Raw genomic sequence first — 27,575 nt, forward strand, 5'->3', positions numbered from 1 at the left:
TTCTTCTATTTTCTTTCTAGTTCTTATTCTTGTTTATTTCCTCTTATCTCCATGGGGAAGTGGAACAGAATTCTTCCTCCGTAAGCCATGCGTGTTGTAAGAGGCAACTAAAATGCCGGGAGCAAGGGGCTAGTAACCTCTTCTCCTGTATATATTACTAAATGTAAAAGGAGAAACTTTCGTTTTTCCTTTTGGGCCACCCCGCCTCGGTGGGATACGGCCGGTGTGTTGAAAGAAGAAGAAGAAATATGCAAGATTTCAGGTACGTCTTGCTACTTCTACTTACACTTAGGTCACACCACAAATGCATGTACACATTTATGTATACACACTCATCTGAGTTTTCTTTGATTTTATATTAATAGTTCTTGTTCTTATTTCTGATCCTTTCACATCCATTTCCCGTATAGCTTACTAAAAAGGAAAAGAAGAAAACCATGAAAGTAGGATGTTTGAATGTGCATGGATGTTGTGCGAATGATATGAAAATGATGATTGTGGATGTTATGAATGAAAAGAAACTGGATGTCCTTGCTTTAAGTGAAACAAGGGCTGAAGGGGGTAGGAGAGTTTCAGTGGGGAGAAATAAATGGGATTAGGTCAGGGGTTTCAAATAGAGTTAGAGCTAAAGAAGGAGTAGCAATAATGTTCAAGGATAAGTTATGGCAGGAAAAGAGGGAATATAAATATATAAATTCAAGGATTGTGTGGAGTAAAATAAAAGTTGGATGTAAAAAGTGAGTTATAGTAAGTGTTTATGCACATGGAGAAGAGAGAAGTGTAGAGGAGAGAGAGATTGGAAAATGTTGAGTGAGTGCATGGGGAGTTCTGAACCAAGTGAGAGAGTACTTGTGGTTGGGGATCTCAATGCTAAAGTAGGTAAAAATGTTGTGGTGGGAGTACTAAGTTAATTTGGGGTGCCAGTGGTAAATGAAAATGGGGAGCCTTTAATTGAGCTATGTGTAAAAAGAGGTTTGGTAATAATACATATTTTATGAAAAAGAAAATAAATAAGTATACAAGGTATGATATAGCATGTAATGAAAATAGTTTGTTAGATTATGTATTGGTGGATAAAAGGTTGATGGGTAGGCTTCAGAATGTACATGTTTATAGAGGGGCAACGGATATACTGGATCATTATTTAGTTGCAGCTACAGTTAGAGTAAGAGGTAGATGGGACAAAATGAAAATGGCAACAGTAAGTAAGAGAGAGGTCGAAGTGTATAAACTAAGGAAGGAGGAAGTTAGGGTGAGATATAAGCAACTACTGGCAGAAAGGTGAGCTTGTGCAAGTATGAGTAGTGGGAGGGGTTGAAGAGGGTTGGGATAGTTTTAAAAATGCAGTATTAGAATGTGGGGCAGAAGTGTCACTATAGGAGGGTGGGTGCAGGAGGAAAGAGGAGTGATTGGTTAAATGATAAAGTAAAGGGTGTCATAAAAGATAAAAAGGTAGCTTATGAGAGGTTTTTACAAAGCAGAAGTGTTATAAGAAGAGCAGAGTATATGGATAGTAAAAGAAAGGTGAAGAGAGTGGTGAGAGAGTGTAAAAGGAGAGCAGATGATTAAGTGGGAGAGGCACTCTCAAGAAATTTTGCTGAAAATAAGAAAAAATTCTGGAGCAAGATAAACAAGTTAAGAAAGCCTAGGGAACAAATGGATTTGTCAGTTAAAAACAGAGTCGGGGAGTTAGTAAATGGGGAGCTGAAGGCATTGGGTAGATGGCAGGAATATTTTGAAGAACTTTTATCCCTTTGACGGTTTCAGGCCCCTCTCTGAAACTGTCATTCTATGTTGCTCAATTTTTGAAAAAAAAAAATTATTTTTTCTTATGAAATGATAGAGAATCTTTTCCCGATGGTAATGACACCAAAAGTTCGAAATTTGGTCGAAAACTCATGGAATTATGCTCCTGCGAAGTTAGCGGTCTCGGCGATGCGTATCGGCGATTTCGCCGATTTTGAGCCCTATTTTCAGCCAATTCCATTGTTCCAGTTGACCAAACTCATAGCTATTTCTTTAGAACTCCATTTTATCTATCAGCTGAGTACAAGAAACCTCCCATTTACTAATTTGGACTACCCAATATGGTGGTCAGAAATTGGCAATTTGGCCAATTTCATGTAAACTAAAAAAGATGCCAATTTCAAAATAGGGTCCAGAATAAACAAGGTAGACATTCGTGGCACTAAAATAACATATGCTCTGTTCATCAGTCACATCTCTAGGCCCCTCTTATATTATTATTGCTTTCTATTTTGATTTTTTATTCATACAAAAAAATACAAAATTTACTGTTATGCAGACTACTGCATTATTGTAAAAATGGTATAAATAATATCAGTGCACTAGTGAAAGAATATTAGACTCCCCAGTTGACGTGTATTGGACATGTGGTGTGATTTATTTACTCATGAACATTGGTAAAAATCGAACATTTCCGCTACTTTGAGCTCAGTTTCAAGGTCGTTTTCATCGTCAAAGTAATGAAAATCATCTCTATTTCTGTAATATTTTTCCATTTTATCACCTAAGACCATGAAAACGCGAATACAACGATAAATACTATACGAAAATACACCTCAAAGTCGGCATTTTATTCCAAAAAAACGATCAGAGTTTTTTTTTCTCATTACGCAATGTGTGCTGCAGGATTTTTTTTATGTGGTGCTCAATGACCACACAGACCCATTCTCTCACATGTGGGCCTACCAGCTTTCTCCCGCTTGATTTGAAGCCGCTAGAATTATTGAGTATATATACGTCAGAAACATTGGCTCGTAAGACGTATTTATACGTCGAATACAGTAAAAGGGTTAAATGAAGATGAAGAAATTGAGGTGGTAATTTCATGCACTGGCCAGGGAAGTATAACATCCTTTAGGAGTGAAGAAGAACAGGATGTGAGTCTGGGGGAGGTGCATGAGGCATTACATAGAATAAAAGCAGGTAAAGCAGCTGGAACTGATGGGATCATGATAGAAATGTTAAAAGCAGGGGGGGATATAGTGTTGGAGTGGCTGGTTTTTTTGTTTGGAGGGATATGTTGTGTATCTTTATACAGTGGACCCCCGCATAACGATTACCTCCGAATGCGACCAATTATGTAAGTGTATTTATGTAAGTGCATTTGTACGTGTATGTTTGGGGGTCTGAAATGGACTAATCTACTTCACAATATTTCTTATGGGAACAAATTCGGTCAGTACTGGCACCTGAACATACTTCTGGAGTGAAAAAATATCGTTAACCGGGGGTCCACTGTACGTATATGGTTCTAAACTGTTGTATTCTGAGCACCTCTGCAAAAACAGTGATTATGTGTGAGTGTGGTGAAAGCGTTCAATGATGATGAAAGCATTTTCTTTTTGGGGATTTTCTTTCTTTTTTGGGTCACCCTGCCTCAGTGGGAGACGGCCAACTTGTTGAAAAAAAAAAAAATGTATGAAAGAGAGGAAGGTATCTAGGGATTGGCAGAGAGCATGTATAGTTCCTTTATATAAAGGGAAGGGGGACAAAAGAGATTGTAAAAATTATAGGGGAATAAGTTCACTGAGTTTACCAGGTGAAGTGTACGGTAGGGTTATTATTGAAATAATTAAAGGTAAGACAGAGTAGGATTGCAGATGAGCAAGGAGGCTTTAGAGTGGGTAGGGGATGTGTAGATCAAGTATTTACATTGAAGCATACATGTATATGTGAACAGTATTTAGATAAAGGTAGGGAAGTTCTCATTGCATTTATGGATTTAGAAGAGAAGGTGTGGAGTTACTAAAAGTATTAGTCAGAGGGCTGAAGAGGGGTTGTTAGGTGGTTTGGTCATTTAGAGAGAAAGGATCAAAGCAGAATGACTTGGAGAGGGTATAAATTTGTAGGGGAAGGAAGGCAGAGCAGGGGTTATCCTCAAAGTTGGAGGGAGGGGGTAAAGGAGGTTTTGTGGGCGAGGGGCTTGGACTTCCAGCAAGGATGCGTAAGCGTGTTGGATAGGAGTGAATGGAGATGAATGGTTTTTGGGACCTGACGAGCTGTTGGAGTGTGAGCAGGGTAATATTTTGTGAAGGTATTCAGGGAAACCAGTTAGCCAGACTCGCGTCCTGGAAATGGGAAGTACAATGCCTGCCCTTTAAAGAAGGGGTTTGGGATATTGGCAGTTTGGAGGGACTTCTAAACTGTCATATCTGAGTGCCTCTGCAAAGACTGTGATTATATATGAGCGAGATGAAAGTGTTGAATGATGATGAAAGTATTTTCTTTCTTTTTGAGGATTTTCTTTCATATGGTTCACCCTGCCTCAGTGGGAGATGGCCGATGTGTTAAAAAAAAAAAGGTAAACTGAGTTGCTTGCATTAATATTAAAGAGATCATCATCTTATAATAATAGGTACATGAATGTTAGCTATACAAGAAATCACTCTCCTCCCTTACTGTAGCTCTTCCTGAATTGGCTCATGCTAGGACAGGCTTTGACATGTGCAGGCAGTCCCTGCCACTCCTATATTGCTGTACAATAAAAGGTGTTTGAAGCCTGACCACATATGTAGGTACAACAAAATTGCGTTCACTCAACTAATACCATGCTTGCTTCGACTCCCAGCCTTGATAAACCTGGCAGCAAGATATTCTGGACACTGCTTGTGAGCACTGTAGTCTTCCTATTGTCCATGTCTGGGAGGTGCTGCTCACATTCATATATTCCACTAATCTACAACTGCTGTCAATCCATTGTTTTAATTCATATATAATAACAAAAAATGTTAAGAGATAAGCACTACAGGTAACCTTTATGGCCTATGCTAGGCACATCCAACTCTCACTCAATCATTCCCAGCCACATATCTATCCAACTTTTCTTAAAGCTATCCAAGAATTTCCTTCAATAATGCTACTTTACAGTTTGTTCCACTCATGTAGAACTTAACTGACACCAGTCATGCTGCTGAGTATCATAATGCTATACTATACCAACCAACAAGTTGATAAGACACATCTAAACAGCTAGGGATTTTTATTTTATTTTGAAACGTTTTGCCTACACAGTAGGCCTCTTCATTCGTATACAGAGGCAGCAGCAGAAGCAGTAGAGCTGCAAAGACAATATAACCAGTCCCTCACCCTTGAAGACTTAACTTAGAGGTGGTCAGTCTCTCAGCCTGGAGAAGAGTTTTGTTCCATATTCTGGAACAAATTTTCCTGACTATCAAGCAGAACTCTTCTCCAGGCTGAGAGACTGACCACCTCAAAGCTACGTCTTCGAGGATGATGGACTGATTACATTGTCTTTGCATCTTTACTGCTTCTGCTGCTGCCTCTGTATTCGACTCCTGTGTAGGCAAAACATTTCAGAGTAAAGATGCCTAGCTGTTGCACATGTGTCTTACTCATCAGTCATGCTGCTCACTGCCCACATCACCTCAACACAGTGACTTCATCAGCTCTATTAGACTGGTTTTTAATTTTAGTCTAATTTTTATATATTGGATAGGCTAAAGTTATTAAAAGAAAATATTAGATGTGCAGACAAACTTTTTTTGACTCAAGAAGTCGTAATGACACGATTGCAAACAAACCATACCCCCGGCCGGGATTGAACCCGCGGTCATAGAGTCTCAAAACTCCAGCCCGTCGTGTTAGCCACTAGACCAGCTAGCCACAATAAGATTCATCCAACTAGGTATATTTCTACACCATAGGAAGGTTAGCACAGGCACCTCTGTGACCACAAATGCAAGTTTTTACAGACAAATCTCCAGCTAGCGTGGCCACGCTAGCTGGAGATTTGTCTGTAAAAACTTGCATTTGTGGTCAGAGGTGCCTTTGCTAACCTTCCTATGGTGTAGAAATATACCTAGTTGGATGAATCTTATTGTGGCTAGCTGGTCTAGTGGCTAACGCGACGGGCTGGAGTTTTGAGACTCTATGACCGCGGGTTCAATCCCGGCCGGGGGTATGGTTTGTAAACTTATTTTGTTTTGCACAGAGCAACATAATGCCAGCACTCAGTTGATAACTGAGTGTTGTTTTACTCTCTCTGGAAAAACTAGAGATCTATACATCAGACACATGACAAATAATAATTTTTTTACAAAAAAATCATTTTGCTAATTAGTGACTTTTTCAATTCAATAAAGAAATAATATACTGAAGCCAAAGAGAGGTGGAGCAGTTTAGAGCATCATCATAGGTGGGCAGGGCCTACTGGTGGAAGTGGGTCACTGAACTTTTGGCCCAAGTTGTCATATTCATCAACTTGTCAATACTGTACAACAGTAATGTAATGAAAGTAAGTCAGGTATGACCTTTACACCAAGTCACACTATGTTCCAATATGTACAACACATAAATAAGAAAGTAATTTTACAATTAATAATTAAATACAATTAGCGTCATACCTCATGTAAGACTCTACCAAGCTCTGCTGTTGCTGACTTCTTATCAGAAACACTAGAGTCTGTAGCCTTGCCTTTGGCTTGGTTTCTGAGCTGATCTATCAACTTGAGGGAGAGGGACCTGCCTGTGCCTTCATAGCCTGACACGGTAGATGACAAGAACACCAGGTATGGGCCCAGAAGCTTGCGAACAAGTGGCAGGGGAATAGCTGCAGCTTCATCAATTACTACAAGCTCAGCTTGACCCAGAGTGTTGCTCTCGTTAGGTGTAATATACTGCAAGAAAAATTAATATTTTTATTCTATTTTACTTGCTGTTAATAATATTCATATAAGACATACCCAAGAAATGGACACTATAACAAGTATTTAATATTCCACACACTTTTTTAAAAACTATTGTATAATAGTCTTAAATGAAAACCTTGTTAACCCTTAACCCTTTCAGGGTCCAGAGGCCAAATTTCAGTGTCCAAGAATTTTCAAAAAATAATTTTGTTATTTTTTCTTATGAAATGGTAGAGAATCTTTTTCTGAAGGTAATAAAACAAAAGGTACAAAATTTGATGGAAAACTGATGAAATTATGCTCTTGCGAATTTTAATGTCTCAGCGATATTTATGCATCGGCGATTTTGCCAAATTTGATTCCCATTTTAAGCCAATTACGTCATTTCAGTCAACCAAATTCTTAGCTATTTCACTAGTATTACTTCTATTCTATTGATTGAGCACAAGAAATTGCCAACTCACCTGTTTCAACTACAAAATAAAGTGATCAGAAATTGGTAATTTAATGTAAAGTTCAAAAAATTCAAATTTCAAAACAGGGTCCAGAATAAACAATGCAGACATCCCTGGCACTAAACTAACATTTCCTCTGTTCATTACTTACATTTTCAGGCTTTATAAGTGAATCCCATTTTGATTTTTTATTCACATAATGAATTTTTATTCAAACCAAAAAATAGAAGATTTACTGTTATGCAATATTGAAATAATTGTATAAATAATATCACCACATTTGTGAATGTATATTAGACCCACCAGCTGGCATGTATTAGATGTGTGATGTCATTTGTTTACTCCTGAACATCAGCAAAAATTTAACATTTCCGCTACTTTGAGCTCAGTTTCAAGCAATTTTCATACTAAAACCAATCAAAATCATCTCTATTTCTGTAATGTATTTTCCATTTTATCAAATGAGACCAAGAAATCGCAAATACAACTATAAAAAACATATGAAAAAACACTGCAAAGTTGCTGTTTTAATAAAAAATTACAGTCTCAGTTTTTTTCTCTCATTATGCACTGTGTGCTGCAGGGTTTGTTTTATGTGGTGCACACATACCACATAGATGTATTCTCTCATATCTAGGCCCAAATTTACCGCTCACAGCTTTTCTGAGTGAGCTGAGCTCATGATGTACTACTACGGCACTGACCCTGGCTTCAAAGCCGTAGAACTACGGCACGGGCCCTTAAAAGGTTAAGTGCGTTCAAGGAAATATGATGTGACATTAGATGTGTTTCATGAGGAAATGCACCAATCATTGCTCCACTTGGAATATATAATATAAACTTGTAAAATATGTAATTCTTTTTTAATCTATTAATTTATTTTTTGGTCATCTAACACTATGTACAATGAATACTTATGTTACAACTGTTTCAAGGTGTAATACTCATCAAAACATGGAAACAAGTCATACTGCTTAGCTTTACTGGGTTATGCTGGTTTAAATCTACAGTGTGCTTTACTGATAAATTCCACTGTTAGTATCATGAAACTGTAATAAATTTGAAATAAGTCATCTTTATGATACTTCCTCAGCCTGTTTGGTGGAAGGGAAGCTGGTGGTGGAACAACAGCTCTTGGTTTCATTGTATACGTATGCTAGTTAGGTACAGTAGTACATCAGAAACATAGTCATCACCCATGTGGTTAACCATGATACACTGTGAGAACCCTCCTGGACTTAGGTTTTTTCGAAAGCATGAAGACACTGAAGAAGACACAAAGAATTGTGCTGAGGTCAAAAATATTGGTAGGTGGTATGTTCGAAGATATAAAAAATTGTATATATTAGTACTTGTGGAGAAAATTCTCCAGTAAAGGGGGTATCTCTCAGCCTTCCTCAGCCCTCTGAGGAACTTAGCCCTCCTGGAAGGGGCTAGTGGACTCTTCCTTCTTTGCAAACAGCTTTATTAAAACCATATGTGTAACATAACATCACGAGGCACACCTTTCTCTCCTTGCTAGAGTTCCTGATCAACTTAACACAAGGTTAAACGAGAGTAATTACTCTTTTCTCCATAGCAGGAAAATTGCATGTAAACCTGCACTTCACTTTATCTACAAGTTGGTACTATTAGGAATTCTTGTCTATAGCTAGGCAACAAGAAACCTGCTCTCTTGTATTGAATACTGTTGCAATGTGTAGTAAGGAAAGATATAAAGGCAAACTCAGCAGTTCTTTTGTACGAAGGGTGAACTGGTAGGCTCTGGATAGGGCGACAAGCCAGGCTGAATTTAGATATCAGAGCATGAACACACGTCACAAATCTCCCACTGAGAACAAAGAAAATACTGACACTGTGCAATAAACTCTGAAATACTGTCAATCTCCACTAGGAAAACTAGTCTTAAAAAGAAACACAAGTGTATCATCCACGGTATAATCCTGATAAGTGTAAAGTTTCTGTTGCGATATGCATTCAGGTGTTATGAACAAAGGGACAAGATATCAGCCTATTGCGTAAAAACTGACGGAAGTGACTCCCTATCAATGAGTGAGGACATAACTACATATCTGTAGCAGCCTACTCAAGACATCAATACTGGGTCATACTGCCCCTACCACAAACTAGGGAAAATTGGGTCAGTTACAATTCCCAGTTAAGTCCAGTGATACCCACACCTAATTACGTTAGCTGCAGCTAATAGGTAGGATTGAGATTTGACTGGAATTACCAATAGATCCTGTGATACGTGGGTGATTCACCCAAACCCAAGTATCACTACGCATTTTAGATGATAGTGAAATGCTGAGATATACGCTCCTTTGGGGCAAATTATATGAATAACAAAACTGTTAATCAACAGCCACTGTGTAATCTGAAATGGCACCCCAAAGGGATTTCCAAGGAGAGGCTGCTGGACATCGTGCTGCTAACAGAAAAGTAACATTTGTCTTATGTTTGTTTCATGCAGGTAAATGTACTTATCTAACCAGTTCTCCACGGTACTTCAGATACACTGACATCACTTGAGTGTACCTTGGACACAGTTAAAAGTTTAAATCAATAGAAAGGATGATAATGACAAATACAGTAAGGTCTAATATAATGTAGCCCTTATGTTCCTGAATTTATTTTAGCACACCAACCACTTCACACCGAGGTAGAGTAACCTGGAAAAAAAGAAACACTTTCACCATCACTCACTCCATCACTGTCTTGCCAGAGATGTGCCGACAATACAGCTCAGATGCTCTTCCAAACTGCAAATATCTCCACCCCTTTCTCAGAGTGCAGGCACTGTACTTCCCACATCCAAGACTCAAGTCCAGCTAAGTAGTTTCCATTAATCCTTTCATAAATGTTACCTTGCTCACACTCCAACACTAGTCTAGTCATGAAAATCACTTGCCTCCACTCACTCCTATCCTAAGACAACCCCTACCCTGCTTTCTCTTCACTACAGATTTATATACAAAGACTCCAAGTCATCTTATTTTGCTCCAACCTTTCTAAATATCCAAACCACCTGAAAAGTCCCTTCTCAGACCTCGGGATAATACTTTTAGTAACCCTGCACCTCCTTCTAATCCCCAAACCATGAATTCTGTATAATATACACACTACACATTGCCTCAGACATCTCCCCTGCCTCTAGCCTCCTCCTTGCTACATTAAAACCCATTCTTCACACCCATATAAGAGGGTTGGTACCATTATACTCTGGTACATTCCCCTTTTTGCTTCAAGTGCACCACCCATCTTTTTCCCTCTCATCTTTCATAGATCCGTCCACTGACAAGTCTACTCCCAATTATTGGGACACATTCACTTCCTCCATACTTCCTCCTTCCAATCTGATATCCAATGTTTTCTGTTATGTGAAAAATAGGATTAGGTACACAGCACCTCCAAAAAAGCCATACAGATTTTTAAGTGCATATTTTGTCAAAAATAATATAGCTCTTAATACCCTCTGCAAAAGCAGTGATAATGTGTGAGTGTGGTGAAAGTGTTGAATGATGATGAAAGTATTTTCTTTTTGGGGATTTTCTTTCTTTTTTGGGTCACCCTGCCTCGGTGGGAGACGGCCGACTTGTTGAAAAAAAAAAAAAAAATACCCTACATTGTAGATGAGGTTGCTCGTTAATCTAACATTGCCATCTACCAGCACAATCATCACCTAACTTCTTCCACCATCACTAACAGCCACAACCTATCAGCCCCATCACCTATGACCACCTATCAGCAGTATCACCACCTATCACCAACACTCACAGTAATAACGTTTCGTACCGTAGCTGCTACCACATGGACAACCTACCAGCCCCATCATCTATGACCACCTACCAGCAATAATATCCAGAAATAAGATTGGGGGATGAAAATATCCAAAATATAGAGCATAAGAACATAAGAACATAAGAAAGGAGGAACACTGCAGGAGGCCTGCTGGCCCATACTAGGCAGGTCCTTTACAATTCATCCCACTAACAAAACATTTGCCCAACCCAACTCTCAATGCCACCCAAGAAACAAGCTCTGATGTGAAAGTCCCACTCAAATCCAACCCCTCCCACTCATGTACTTATCCAACCTAGATTTGAAACTACCCAAAGTCCCAGCCTCAATAACCCAACTAGGTAGACTGTTCCACTCATCAACTACCCTGTTTCCAAACCAATACTTTCCTATGTCCTTTCTAAATCTAAACTTATCTAATTTAAATCCATTACTGCGGGTTCTCTCTTGGAGAGACATCCTCAAGACCTTATTAATATCCCCTTTATTAATACAAGACATAGAATGGTATGAGACATGTCCACAAACTGACCATCAGTGTAAAGGGGAAAGGAGAGTGATGCTAGGCCTCCCTAAAACAGTGGAGATGTTTACTGTGCAAAGAGAAATTTTCCACATGGTAATCAGCCTGATTCAAATTTTTCCTCAACTTTACAATGCAGAGAATTTTCCACATGGGAACCAACCCAAAATAATTTTTTCCAACTTTAGCTGTGTTAAACACAGGCTGGAGAAACTTTCTAATAATTTTGGGAAATAAATTTGAGTAGCATTCTAATAAATATGAACTGCTTAAAGCCAAGTTATGAGAGACCTATCTGTATTTCCATGGAAGACCTAATGTGAGTAATTCTAAAATGTACAAGGGAAAGACAGTCTTACATTCATGGCTGTAGAAAAGGGATATAAAAAGCTGGACCAAGGAACTATGTGGAAAGTTCACATATGTTTAGAAAGAAAGTTTAGACCGACATCTTAAGTTTGTCCTGGACCATCTGCGACTTGATATTGGTTCATGATGGATTGAAATAATGTCTAAAATTTCAACTTCAAATTGTGTGATAGTTGTGAACATTCCACATCTCTCCATTATATTCCCTTTCCACCAACCCAATAAATAACTTTGGGAAGCTGTCACATTTTCCAGTAAAACCAGCAGTAAACCTTAGCTAAATTATTGAAATTTGTGGCAAAACACACAAGTAACTCAAGCAAACTTTTTAAAACTATAGAGGGACATAATAGGAATTAGTAAAGCTATAGAGACATATACCAACCTGGATAACTTGGTGTCTATCACGAGTCACAGTCACCCTCATCACACACTTCTTGAACTGTGGGTCAGTGGAGCGTAGAACCTCATAGTTGAGGTGTTCTTCATAACCCATGGCATTCAGGCCTTTCACAACAAACTCAAAAAGTGTGTTCAAGTTCTCTGGGCTCGGAGAAGAAACAAAGATGTTGGAGTAACCAAAGGCAATTGCACCAGCTGGAAAAATATAGAGAATTTTACAGTTTCTTGAAAATAATTTTACACAATATGTAAATATGAGCAACCGCCCAGGGAGGTACTACCGTCCTGCCAAGTGAGTGTACAACGAAAGCCTGTAATTGTTTTACATGATGGTAGGATTGCTGGTGTCTTTTGTCTGTCTCATAAACATGCAAGATTTCAGGTACGTCTTTCTACTTCTACTTGCATTTAGGTCACACTACACATATATATACGCATATATATACACACACACCCCTCTGGGTTTTCTGCTATTTTCTTTCTAGTTCTTGTTCTTGTTTATTTCCTCTTACCTCCATGGGGAAGTGGAACAGAATTCTTCCTCCGTAAGCCATGCGTGTTGTAAGAGGCGACTAAAATGCCGGGAGCAAGGGGCTAGTAACCCCTTCTCCTGTATATATTACTAAATTTAAAAAGAGAAACTTTAGTTTTTTCTTTTGGGCCACCCCACCTCAGTGGGATACGGCTGGTACATTGAAAGAAGAAAGATGTAGATATGAACAAAACTATGGGTCTATCAGTGTAGTAAACCCTTGATATAACAGACTTAAAATTATGCATAAAATCCACTGGGTAAAATATATTTTTAACTTATTTATTTTCAATGTTCATTGAAGTACAGTGGACCCCCAAGTTTTGTGATTAATCTGTTCCAGAGAGTCTGATGAATGGCGAAATTCACGACTGGTGAAACCATTTTCCCCATAAGAAAAAATGGAAATCCAATTAATCCGTTTCAGACACCCAAAAGTATTAACAAAAAATATTTTTTTAAAGATTAAATATTGATTTACGTACAGAAAACACATAGGTAGTAGGTTGGTAGACAGCAACCGCCCAGGGAGGTACTACTGTCCTGCCAAGTAAGTGTAAAACGAAAGCCTGTAATTATTTTACATGATGGCAAGATTGCTGGTGTCCATTTTTCTGTCTCATAAACATGCAAGGTTTCAGGTATGTCTTGCTACTTTTACTTACACTTAGGTCACACTACACATACATGTACAAGCATATATATACACACCCCTCTGGGTTTTCATCTATTTTCTTACTAGTTCTTGTTCTTGTTTATTTCCTCTTACCTCCATGTGGAAGTGGAACAGAATTCTTCCTCCGTAAGCCATGCGTGTTGTAAGAGGCGACTAAAATGCCAGGAGCAAGGGGCTAGTAACCCCTTCTCCTGTATATATTACTAAATATGAAAGGAGAAACTTTCGTTTTTCCTTTTGGGCCACCCTGCCTGGGTGGGATACGGCCGGTGTGTTGAAAGAAAGATACAGAAAACAATGACAAATGAATATAAAGCACTAATAAAATGGATAAATGAACATTTAACGTCATACTTACCTTTATTGAAGACTTTTGTTGGTGTATGGCACAGGTAGGAGGCGAGAGCAGGCAAGTTTATTATGCTTCAATGTGACACTAATATCATCTCTAAGGCTTATTTATCCATCACAATTCATCTAATATGATATAATAAATAATATTAATAACAAAGAAACAAAATATATACTCTAGAATGAATAAAATATGTCATAACATATGTGAGGAGTAAGTGCTGGTGGTGTTGTTGGGTTTATAAAGGCCACTAAGAGAAGCCGTATATATTAGTGGTGGTGGAGGGAACAGCTGAAGCTACCAACACTATTCACATTGAAACAATGTACATAATTTATAAATAAGAAATATTTACACTTTAATTTATAAATAAGAAATATTTACACTTTAATTTATAAATAAGAAATATTTACACTTACCTTGGAGGAGATGTGAGTGTGAGATTATAAAAGATATAATTCAAAGGCGGGAGGAGATGTTGTTGAAGTAGATAAGCCATGTAAAAAGGGTGAAAGAAATTAAAAAAAAAAAAGGATAGCAAAGAGGGCATATAAATCCAGAGTGGTGGGAGGGAGGAAGACATACTTGTCATCCTATGAAGGGATGGAGGGAAGAAGAGGATAAAAGAGTTTTTAGTGGTAGAAGCTTGAGCGTTCAGCATGTGTGTGACTATGATAGTTCAGAGTGAGAAGAGACAAGTGGTTTTTTAGGGTCTGAGGTACTGCTGGATGAGCAAAATTTAGGAGAACTTGAGTGCTGGAAGTATAAAGTACAGCACCTCCACTACAAAAGAGGGGCAGAGATGTTGCAATTTGGAAAGATATTTTATCTGTGGTCTCTGTGCACTTCTGGCAAGATGGATAATGAATGATGATTTATTATTTTCTTTAACATATCAGCCATTTCCCACCAAGGCAGGGTGACCTGAAAAAGAAGGAACACTTTCATCATCAGTCATTCTATCACTCTTGCCAGAGGCACATCTACATTACAGTTCAAAAACTGCAACACATTACCATCCCTCCTTCAGATTGCAGACACTGTACTTCCCACCTCCAGGACTCAAGTCCAGCTAGTCAGTTTTCCCGAATTCCTTCATAAATGTTACCTTCATCACACTCCAACAGCACGTCAAGTCATAAAAACCATTTGCCTCCACTTGCTCCTAACACGTTCATGCACATTTGCTGGAAGTCCAAGCCCTTCACACACAAAACTTTCTTTACCTCCAACCTATCCTAGGTCAACCCCTAACCCGCCTTCCTTCCATTACAGATTTATACTCCCTCCGAGTCATTCTATTTTGTTCCATTCTTTCTAAATGTCCGAACCACCTCAACACCCCCTCCTCAGCCCTCTGGATACTTTTAGTAACCCCGCGCCTCCTCCTAATTTCCAAACTACAAATTCTCTGCATAATGTTCACACCAAACATTGCCCTCAGACATGACATCTCCACTGCCTCCAGCCTTCTCCTTGTTTCAACATTCATCACCCATGCTTCACACTCATTTAAGAGTATTGGTACCATTTTAATCTCATACATTTCCCTCTTTGTTTCCGAGGATAAAGTTCTTTTGTCTTCAGATACTCCTTAATGCACCACTGACCTTTTTCCCCTCATCAACTCTATGGTTCACATCATCTTTCATAGACCCATCTGCTGACACGTCCACTCCCAAATATCTGAACACATTGACTTCCTCCATATTCCCTCCCTCTAATCTGATATTCAATCTTTCATTATCTAAATTTTTTGCTATCCTCATCACCTTGCTCTTTCCAATGTTCACTTTTAATTTCCTTCTTTTACATCCCCTTCCAAATTAGTTCACCAACCTGTGCAACTTCTCTTCAGAAACTCCCAGAAGCACAGTGTCATCAGAAAAAAGCAAATGTGACAAATCCCACTTTGTGTTAGATTCTTTATCTCTTAATCCCACACCTCTTGCCAACATCTGAGCATTCACTTCTCTTACAACCCCGTCTATAAATATATTGAACAACCATGGTGACATCATGCATCCCTGTCTTAGGCCTAATTTTACTGGGAAATAATCTCCCTCTCTCCTACATACTCTAACCTGCCTCACTATCCACATAAAAATTCTTAACTGCTTACAATTACACTACTTCGGTAAGAAACAGCCCATGTGCTTAAAAAACTAAATAAAAACAAAATAAACAAACAAAAGTATATACTGTATAATAAAGAAACAAACCAATTGATATTCCAAGTGCTGCTGACTTTCCTCGACCTCTGGCAGCAGTCAGTGTAACAGTAGTACGCAGAGTCTTTTCTGTGATAGCCACGATAAACTGCAGTACTGACTTCGCCTGGGAAAAAGAGTTTAAATCATCATTTTCAACCCAATACAGACCCATATATTACAGCAATACAGTAGTATAGTACAATGAAAACATTAACTCCTGAAGTTACAATACTATCCAGACTCACACTACCACTACCAGACCCACACTACCACTACCAAACCCACATTACCACTAACAGACCCACACTACCACTATCAGACCCACACTACCACTATCAGACACACACACTACCACTACCAGACTCACACTACCAGACCCACACTACCACTACTACACACATACACACACACACACACACACACACTACCACTACCAGACACACACTTCCACTACCAGACCCACAATACCACTACCAGACACACACTTCCACTACCAGACCCACAATACCACTACCAGACATGCACTACCACTACCAGACCCATATTACCACTACCAAACACACTCACTACCACTACCAGACACACACTACCGCCACCAGATACACTACCACTACCAGACTCACACTACAGAGGAAATGGGTATCCTATGAAGAGAGGTTAGGGGAACTCAACCCGATGACACTGGAGGACAGGAGGGAGAGGAAGGTCATAACAATGTATAAAGTACTGAGAGGAATTGATGAGGTGAATAGGGCCAGAATGTTTCAGAGATGAGACACAGGAACAGTAGGACAACTGGAAGTAAAAACTCAGATGAGTCATAGAAATGTTTGTTATTGTTGAGGGAATGATGAACAATGACAAATACAAGGCAATCCTGGCAACTCATTTGCTTCCCATTGTGGACAGAGACTTTCCTGATGAAGAAGGCATATTCCAGCAGGATCTTGCTCCATGCAACATTTCCAGAAAAATGCTGATATTCTTCAAAGAGAGTGGGCTAAGCATTCTAAATTGACCTGGAAACTCTCCTGACCTCAACCCAATTGAGAATCTATGGGCAATAACCAAACACAGGATCACAAAATAGGACTGCTCAACTGTGGAGAAGCTAACTGATGCTGTTATTAGGACCTGGTACCATCACGAAGAACTTGCCAGAATGTGTTCAACATTAGTCGATTTTATGCCAAAGCATGTAGCAATGCTTATAAAACCAAAGGGTAGTCATATCACTTATTAAATCAATTATCTGTCATATCACTGCCATGTATTTTTCAAATGAACATTAATTTTCCAAATAAATGTCATTTTCATCACTCTCTTAATCAACATGTACAATACTGTAATAGAGGCAGGATCCATACATAGCTTAATATTTATTATAAAGGTATGACAAGGCTCTTGGAAACAGGAGAGAGTGGGTCTCGTAGCAATCAGTGAAGAGTTGGTACACTCACAATCACCCCCCCCACACACACACACATACTCAGTGAGTACTTTGGTCAGAATGAATGTGATACTGTGGCATTAGAACAATATACAAATATTTACACAAATTCTGGTAGTTAAAGATGTAACGCAGAAATACACATGCCTGATCTAAAGTTTTACAGAGATCCACCAACAATCCTACTGGAGGATTATCCTTAAGTGACTCTTTAAGATCCTTGAGCTCACTATCTTGAGGAGAGAGTGGGGTACTGGCTGAAATTGGAGGCACTGGCTGGAGGTCTCGTAAGTGAGATGAGACTGGCAGGATGCGGAGTTGATCATCCATCACCACACAGGTTGTACACGAGGCCAAGGATAATATGAACCTGAAACACAACATTTGCCATTTATCAGTAAAGTACATACTATTATCTGTTCCTAACTAGAAAACATTGCAAATAACAAGCAAGGAGCAAGCTCTGTGAGGAAGAATATCACCAGAAGTACATACTAATTATATAACTTCAGAGAAATATGCAAAACTAGTTAACCTAAAAAATAAATTCAGGAATCTGAACAGGACATTATATACAACATTTGTTAAACCTTCCTCAGAGTGTGCATACAACCCACACCTGATTAATGAAGAAACCACAGAAGATCAAATTATTTACTTGAGGTACCAGAGCTATGATAAATGGAGTACAAGGAGAATGAAGAAATTCAACCAACAACATTCAAAGAAAAAAGGACAGGAACTTATAACACAAAACACTCAGAGAATAAAGTACATATACTGCATGGGAACAGTTTAAGACACAACTAGAGGGAGTCATGGGACGTATATAGCTGCTACAGATGCAGGGAAATACTAAGAAGCAATCTTGCAATATCAGAATAGGTGATACAGTAAGTAAACACACCGGATGAAGAGGTAGTGAGAACAAACAAAATGCATATCAATGGCATTTTTTATTAACAAATTGGTAGTTCCCACCAGGGCAGGGTGATCCGAAAAAAAAAAAAAACTTTCATCATTCACTTCATCACTGTCTTGCCAGAGGCATACCTACACTACAGTTAAAAAAAGGCAACATATCAACACCCCTCCTTCCGAGTGGAGGCACTGTACTTCCCACATCCATGACTCAAGTCTGGCTAACTAGTTTTCCTGAATCCCTTCATAAATATTACCTTGCTCACACTCCAACAGCACGTCAAGTCATAAAAACCATTCATCTGCACTTGCTCTTGTCTAATATGCTCAGGAACACTTGCTGGAAGTCCAAGCCCCTCACATTTACCCTCTCCCTCCAACCTTTCCTAGGACAACCTTGCCTTCCTTCCACAACAGATTTATATGCCCTCTTTTTAAATTTAGTAATTTATACAGGAGAAGGGGTTACTAGCCCCTTGCTGCTCCTGGCATTTTAGCTGCCTCTTACAACACGCATGGCTTACGGAGGAAGAATTCTGTTCCACTTCCCCATGGAGATAACAGGAAATAAACAAGAACGAGAACTAGTAAGAAAATAGAAGAAAACTCATGTATGTGTAGTGTGACCCAAATGTAATTAGAGGTAGCAAGATATACCTGAAATCTTTCATGTTTATGAGACAGAAAAAAGACACCAGCAATCCTATCATCATGTAAAACAATTACAGGTTTCTGTTTTACACTCACTTGGCAGAACGATAGTACCTCCCTGGGTGGATGCTGTCTAGCAACATAATACCTCCCAGAAATTAAGATACGTACTATCATCATCATTATTATTATTATTATTATTATTATTATTATTATTAAATGGATTTGTCAGTTAAAAATAGGAGAGGAGAGTTATTAAATGGAGAGTTAGAGGTATTGGGAAGATGGAGGGAATATTTTGAGGAATTGTTAAATGTTGATGAAGATAGGGAAGCTGTGATTTCGTGTACGTATAGGACAAGGAGGAATAACATCTTGTAGGAGTGAGGAAGAGCCAGTTGTGAGTGTGGGGGAAGTTCGTGAGGCAGTAGGTAAAATGAAAGGGGGTAAGGCAGCCGGGATTGATGGGATAAAGATAGAAATGTTAAAAGCAGGTGGGGATATAGTTTTGGAGTGGTTGGTGCAATTATTTAATAAATGTATGGAAGAGGGTAAGGTACCTAGGGATTGACAGAGAGCATGCATAGTTCCTTTGTATAAAGGCAAAGGGGATAAAAGAGAGTGCAAAAATTATAGGGGGATAAGTCTGTTGAGTATACCTGGTAAAGTGTATGGTAGAGTTATAATTGAAAGAATTAAGAGTAAGACGGAGAATAGGATAGCAGATGAACAAGGAGGCTTTAGGAAAGGTAGGGGGTGTGTGGACCAGGTGTTTACAGTGAAACATATAAGTGAACAGTATTTAGATAAGGCTAAAGAGGTCTTTGTGGCATTTATGGATTTGGAAAAGGCATATGACAGGGTGGATAGGGGGGCAATGTGGCAGATGTTGCAAGTGTATGGTGTAGGAGGTAGGTTACTGAAAGCAGTGAAGAGTTTTTACGAGGATAGTGAGGCTCAAGTTAGAGTATGTAGGAAAGAGGGAAATTTTTTCCAAGTAAAAGTAGGCCTTAGACAAGGATGTGTGATGTCACCGTGGTTGTTTAATATATTTATAGATGGGGTTGTAAGAGAAGTAAATGCGAGGGTCTTGGCAAGAGGCGTGGAGTTAAAAGATAAAGAATCACACACAAAGTGGGAGTTGTCACAGCTGCTCTTTGCTGATGACACTGTGCTCTTGGGAGATTCTGAAGAGAAGTTGCAGAGATTGGTGGATGAATTTGGTAGGGTGTGCAAAAGAAGAAAATTAAAGGTGAATACAGGAAAGAGTAAGGTTATGAGGATAACAAAAAGATTAGGTGATGAAAGATTGGATATCAGATTGGAGGGAGAGAGTATGGAGGAGGTGAACGTATTCAGATATTTGGGAGTGGACGTGTCAGCGGATGGGTCTATGAAAGATGAGGTGAATCATAGAATTGATGAGGGAAAAAGAGTGAGTGGTGCACTTAGGAGTCTGTGGAGACAAAGAACTTTGTCCTTGGAGGCAAAGAGGGGAATGTATGAGAGTATAGTTTTACCAACGCTCTTATATGGGTGTGAAGCGTGGGTGATGAATGTTGCAGCGAGGAGAAGGCTGGAGGCAGTGGAGATGTCATGTCTGAGGGCAATGTGTGGTGTGAATATAATGCAGAGAATTCGTAGTTTGGAAGTTAGGAGGAGGTGCGGGATTACCAAAACTGTTGTCCAGAGGGCTGAGGAAGGGTTGTTGAGGTGGTTCGGACATGTAGAGAGAATGGAGCGAAACAGAATGACTTCAAGAGTGTATCAGTCTGTAGTGGAAGGAAGGCAGGGTAGGGGTTGGCCTAGGAAAGGTTGGAGGGAGGGGGTAAAGGAGGTTTTGTGTGCGAGGGGCTTGGACTTCCAGCAGGCATGCGTGAGCGTGTTTGATAGGAGTGAATGGAGACAAATGGTTTTTAATACTTGACGTGCTGTTGGAGTGTGAGTAAAGTAACATTTATGAAGGGATTCAGGGAAACCGGCAGGCCGGACTTGAGTCCTGGAGATGGGAAGTACAGTGCCTGCACTCTGAAGGAGGGGTGTTAATGTTGCAGTTTAAAAACTGTAGTGTAAAGCACCCTTCTGGCAAGACAGTGATGGAGTGAATGATGGTGAAAGTTTTTCTTTTTCGGGCCACCCTGCCTTGGTGGGAATCGGCCAGTGTGATAATAAAAAATAATAATATTATTATTATTATTATTATACTATACCTTTCATTGAACCTGGGTACCACATATCGGTGAGCCTCGGTGCGGTAGCGAGCATGTACATCCATGCTAAGTGCATACAGCTGCCGCAGTGAGGTAACAGTCTGCAGAAGTATCACAATGAGGCCGCCACCTTCCACAGTCTCTATGGTGCGACACAATATGTTTGGAGTCAAGGCTTCAAAGTCCTATAAAAGAACATTTTTAAATCTTAGCAAGAAAATAGAGAAAAAAAAATTTTAAGTACAGTAACAGCCCACCAAGGCAAGGTGACCCAAAGAAGAAATCACATTCAATTTTTTTGTATACTTAACCCTTTGACTGTCACAACCCAAATCCTGAGATGTCTCCTGGTGTCGCAAAATATTTAAAAAAAAAAAAATTTTTTTTTCTTATGAAATGATAGAGAATCTTTTCCCTATGGTAATGACACCAAAAGTGCGAAATTTGATGGAAAACTTACGGAATTACACTCTCGCAAAGTTAGCAACCTCGGCAACATTTACAAATCAGCAATTTCCCCCACTATGAGCCCTATTTTTGGCTAATTCCATTGTTCCAGTCAACCAAACTCATAACTATTTCTTCTATTGAATGAGTACAAGAAACTGCCCATTTACCGATTTCAACTACCCAATAAAGTGGTCAGAAATTTGCAATTTGGCCAATTTCATGCAAATTAAAAAATTTGCCAATTTCAAAATAGGGTGCAGAATGAACAATGCAGACATTCTTGGCTCTAAAATAATATTTTATTTGTTCATCAGCCACGTCTCCAGGCCCCTCTGATATTACTCTTGCTTTCTATTTTGAATTTTTATTCAAACAATAAATACATTCACTGTTATGCAGACTACTGCAATATTGTAATACAGTGGACCCCCGCCTAACGATATTAATCCGTTCCTGAGAGCTCATTGTTATGCGAAATTATCGTTATGCGAATGAATTTTCCCCATAAGAAATAATGGAAATCAAATTAATCCGTGCAAGACACCCAAAAATATGAAAAAAAAAAATTAACCACATGAAATATACATTTTCCTATACACAAAGAGAAGGATACATGCACAATAGTAGAGTAGTACATGCACAATATATATTGTGCAAGTACTACTCTACTAAATGAAGAATAAATGACACTTACCTTTATTGAAGATGCAGCAATGACTGATGAGACACTGTGTCCTGGGAGTGCCTTTTCCTCCTGAGTACTGTAGGTCCTGTTTGGCATTTTCTTCCAGAACAGGCCTTATCACACTGTGTATGCCACTACGATTCTTAAATCTCTCAAACCAACCTTTGCTGGCTTTAAATTCACCAATATGAGCACTAGTTCCAGGCATTTTTCCCTGTTCACCTGGGTGTTAGTCGACTGGTGTGGGTTGCATCCTGGGAGACAAGATTAAGGACCCCAATGGAAATAAGTTAGACAGTCTTCGATGACACTGACTTTTTTGGGTTATCCTGGGTGGCTAACCCTCTGGCATTAATTGTTTCTTGGTATTCTCAATAAGCCACACCAACAACAGTGCTACAGCAGCAGCAGCAGCTGACAGTGCTACAGCAGCAGCAGCAGCTGACAGTGCTACAGCAGCAGCAGCAGCAGCAGTTGACCATGGGACCACAGTATTTTGATAATATTTCTCACCCTTTTTACCACAGGGTTGGCACTAGAAGCTTTCTTGGGGCCCATGGTCACTTATTTTGTAGATAAAATCACCAAAAACGCTGTAATAATACGAAATGTTCCAATTGTATGTTTGGATGTTACCGCGGAGGCTGGCTTGTAAACAATGCCACCGGCGGAACATGTGAGGCTGGCTCAGGCCTCACATAGACGCGTCTCGGACGAATAGCGTTGAGTGAGTTTTTTAGCGCTATGTGTGGCAAAATTTTAGTGATAAAATGTATCGCTATGCGGATTTAACGTTATATGATGCCAACGGTATGCGGGGGTCCACTGTAATTGTATAAATAATGTCAACCCATTCATAACTGCATATTAAAATGGCTAGTTGGACATTTATTGGACAATGATATCTTTTGTTTACTCTTGAACATAACAAAAATCAAACATTTCCCCTACTTTGAGCTCCATTTCAAGGTCCTTTTCATAGTAAAACCAATTAAAATCACCTCTATTTCTATAATACATTGTTTTCCATTCTATCAAAATGTGACTACGAAAACAAGAATATAACCATAAAAACTATACGAAAATACACCTCAAAGTCGGCGTTTTAATCCAAAATCATGGTCAGAGTTTTTTTTTTCTCATTATGCACTGCGTGCTGCAGGATTTTTTATACAGAGTCACACTGACCACATAGACCCTTTCTCTCACATGTGGGCCTACCAGCTTTCTCCTGCTTGATTTGAAGCTGCTAGAATTTTTGAGTATATACACGTCACACACATTTTCTCGTAAGACATATACAGTGGACCCCCGGTTCATGTCATTAATCCGTTCCTGAGAGCTCATCGTAAAGCAAAATTATCGGAAAGCAAATCAATTTTCCCCATAAGAAATAATGGAAATCAAATTAATCCGTGTAAGACTCCCAAAAGTATGAAAAAAAACTTTTACCCACATGAAATATTAAGTTTAGTTGCAGGCATTTTTCTAATTAATTCCTCATGCAACTGCCTAGCCTTTTCACAAATGATCGCTTGAGAGATGCTATCTCCAGCTATCTGTTTTTCATTTATCCACACCAGTAACTCTCTCTCAACATTTTCTAACACTTGCGATCGGCTGTTTTGTAATCACAGTTGCACCTTTTGCAAGAACAGCTTCCTTCCGTTTTCCTGCTCACTATAGTAGAGATGGTTGATTGGGATTTACTATACAACTTGGCCAGGTCCGACACATGCACTCCACTTTCATACTTTGCAATCATCTCTTTCTTCATTTCAATAGTCATTAGCACCCTTGGTCTCGAAGGGTTGGCACTAGAAGCTTTCCTGGGGCCCATGGTGACTTATTTTGCAGAAACAAGCACCAGAAACAGTGATAATATGGATAATATGGAATGTACCGAATGTATCCTTAGATGCACGCACACTGGCTGGCTTATAAACACTGGCACACACGGGGCAGTTCAGGCCACATGTTGACACGTCTCGTACGAATCGTATCGTGTACCGGGTTTTGTTACGGAAACCGGGGCAATTTTTTTGCGATATAACACTTCGGATACTGGATTTATCGGCTACCAGTGGCTTCGCGAACTGGGGGTCCACTGTATATACGACCGAAACAGTCAGAGGGTTAATAAAGTACAAGAAAGAGACAACCACCCACTTGTCCCAGGTATTTCAGTTACTTTCGTTGAGAGACATAGATTACCAGGAAAAACACACAAATTCTGTCTACCAAACTTATCCTTATATTCTTTCCGAAATTTCAACTACAGTGGAACCTTGGTTTTCGTCTTTAACCTGTAAACGGTCCAAACGTATATACAGTGGACCCCCGGTTAACAATATTTTTCATTCCAGAAGTATGTTCAGGTGCCAGTACTGACTGAATTTGTTCCCATAAGGAATATTGTGAAGTAGATTAGTCCATTTCAGACCCCCAAACATACACGTACAAAAGCACTTACATAAATACACTTACATAATTGGTCGCATTGGGAGGTGATCGTTAAGCAGGGGTCCACTGTATGTAAAAAAAGTAGATCTTCTTTATGTATTTTTACATTTGAAAATGTGTAAAAAAAACTTTGATCTACTTTTTTTTTTGTTATATTTGAAAATATGTAAAAAACGTAGATCTACTTTTGTAGCACTACACATGTGAACATAAATCTGCTTGGACTGTTTACAGGTTAATTCGTTCCAGAGAGTCTGACGAAAACCGAATCTGACAAAAACTGAAGCAATATTTCCCATAAGAAATAATATAAATCCAATTAATCCGTTCCAGAAACCCAAAAATATTAACAAAAAATACATTTTATAGAGGATAACTATAGTTTTACATACAGAAAACAATGACAAATAAATATAAAGCACTAATGAAATGGATAAATGAACATTTAACATCACTTTTACCTTCACTCAAGACTCTTGTTGGCATATGGAAGACAGCGAGGAGGGGAGAGGGAGGAGAGGATATCTCTACCACCATCACTACCACTCTCTACCACCATCACTACCACTCTCTACCACCATCACTACCACTCTCTACCACCATCACTACCACCCTCTACCACCATCACTACCACCCTCTACCACCATCACTACCACTCTCTACCACCGTCACTACCACTCTCTACCACCGTCACTACCACTCTCTACCACCATCACTACCACCCTCTACCACCATCACTACCACCCTCTACCACCATCACTACCACCCCCTACCACCATAACTACCACCCTCTACCACCATCACAACTACAACCACCCTCTACTACCATCACTACCACTACCACCCTCTACCACCATCACTACCACCCTTGACCACCATCACTACCATCCTCTACCACCATCTTTACCACCCTCTACCACCATCACTACCACCCTCTACCACCATCACAACCACAACCACCCTCTACCACCATCACTACCACTACCACTCACTACCACCATCACTACCACCCTCTACCACCATCACTACCATCCTCTACCACCATCATTACCACCCTCTACCACCATCACTACCACCCTCTACCACCATCACAACCACAACCACCCTCTACCACCATCACTACTACTACCACTCTCTACCATCACCACCACCACCACCACCCTCTACCATCACTACCACCCTTTACCTTTGTAGAGGGTGGTAGTGATATTTTTAGTGATCAGAAAACTTAATTTCTGCAAATGTGAATGCCTTGAATCATCATTAATCGCTGTTTCTAACACAATCAAGCAAAATAAAGGCAGCTTCATCATCTATGAAGTATTAGCAAAAATCCTCCTCAAAACAATAAACCTTGCCATCACATAGTCACTACTGCTAATACTACACAAGAACATAACAGAGGAGAAACAGGTCTTCTCAGATCCAACCACTAACAGAAATATTTGTCTAACCTATTTTTATGCTACCCAAGTAATAGCTTTTTTTTTTAGCCTTTTACTCATGTGCAAGTTAATTGTTCTACCACATGTATTACTACTACTACAACTAATATTACTATGACTACCACTAGTATTATTCCTCATTTTAAGCCTCTATATACCCTATGTGTCCATGTATTGTTTGTAACAGCTTGATAAAACTCCTGGAGAGCGAAACATTGCCACAATAAAATGTCACATTAATTACACTTGTGTCCTTGTACCTACAATATATGAAGTCTGAATAAATGAAGACTGGGTATAATTGAAAACCACTGCATTGGCGAAATGTTGTAACATGAAGCGCTGTTAAGCAGGGTCCTCCTGTTTGTGTAAAGAGCTGTTGCAGTACATGGAGCTTCTAGAAACACAGTCACATACACAGTGGAGCTTTACATTCCACACACAAAGAGTGTATCTCTGTGGTAAGCAGGCCATCTTGTGGTGTAAGTACACACACATAACATCTCTTCTGAGCCCCTTTCTTCTTGTTAATAGCAGAAAGTGCAGTTAGAAAATGATCACCATGTCTCAAATAAGAGGATATATGATCAGCAGTTCGGTGGCCTTGTGGTGCTGCATTGTGACGTGGTACAGTATTTCTGTATTACGTATTTGTCTGACAATAAAGAGGAGCAGGCATATGATGGTCAGTTCCCAGTATTGACATAGTATACCCTGTAGCCATCCACCACTGAAATGCCCTCAAGATGGAAAAATAATTTTATATACCACTTGCGACTTTCATATAAAACTAACAAACCTAATCTGCATGATGCATCTGTCCTGCCCTGCCTGCTCTGGCCTGTACTGCCTTGCCTGCTCTGGCCTGTTTTGCCCTGCCTACTCTGGCCTTGCCTCTTCTGGCCTATCCTGCCTTGCCTGCTCTGGCCTGTACTGCCTTGCCTGCTCTGACCTGTCTTGCCTTGCCTGCTCTGGCCTATCCTGCCTTGCCTTCTCTGGCCTGTCTTGCCCTACCTGCTCTGGCCTATCCTGTCTTGCCTTTTCAGGCCTGCCCTGCCTTGTCTGCTCTGGCCTATCTTGCACTACCTGCTCTGGCCTGTCTTGCCCTGCCTCCTCTGGCCTATCCTGCCTTGCCTGCTCTGACCTATTCTGCCTTGCCTGCTCTGGCCTGTCTTGCCCTACCTGCTCTGGTCTATCCTGCTTTGCCTTCTCAGGCCTGTCCTGCCTTGCCTGCTCTGACCTGTCTTGTCCTGCCTGTTCTGGCCAATCTTGCACTGCCTGCTATGGCCTATCCTGCCTTGCC

The 27,575-nt window shown here is 39.7% G+C and overlaps 1 protein-coding gene across 3 annotated transcripts in view; it reads right to left on the reverse strand.

Moving 5' to 3' along the window:
* l(1)G0020 (RNA cytidine acetyltransferase l(1)G0020) overlaps positions 1 to 27,575 on the reverse strand; it is a 174,866-nt gene that overhangs the window by 127,956 nt on the left and 19,335 nt on the right. For all 3 annotated transcript variants that reach the window (XM_070097055.1, XM_070097057.1, XM_070097056.1), the window contains 5 exons: positions 21,230 to 21,414; positions 17,595 to 17,817; positions 16,007 to 16,121; positions 12,208 to 12,419; positions 6,390 to 6,662 (listed from right to left, as the gene is read on the reverse strand). In XM_070097055.1, coding sequence (XP_069953156.1) covers positions 6,390 to 6,662; positions 12,208 to 12,419; positions 16,007 to 16,121; positions 17,595 to 17,817; positions 21,230 to 21,414 — 1,008 coding nt within the window. The remainder of the gene's footprint in view (positions 1 to 6,389; positions 6,663 to 12,207; positions 12,420 to 16,006; positions 16,122 to 17,594; positions 17,818 to 21,229; positions 21,415 to 27,575) is intronic.

Source organism: Cherax quadricarinatus, chromosome 56 (genome assembly GCF_038502225.1).
Source record: "Cherax quadricarinatus isolate ZL_2023a chromosome 56, ASM3850222v1, whole genome shotgun sequence".
Taxonomy (NCBI): domain Eukaryota; kingdom Metazoa; phylum Arthropoda; class Malacostraca; order Decapoda; family Parastacidae; genus Cherax; species Cherax quadricarinatus.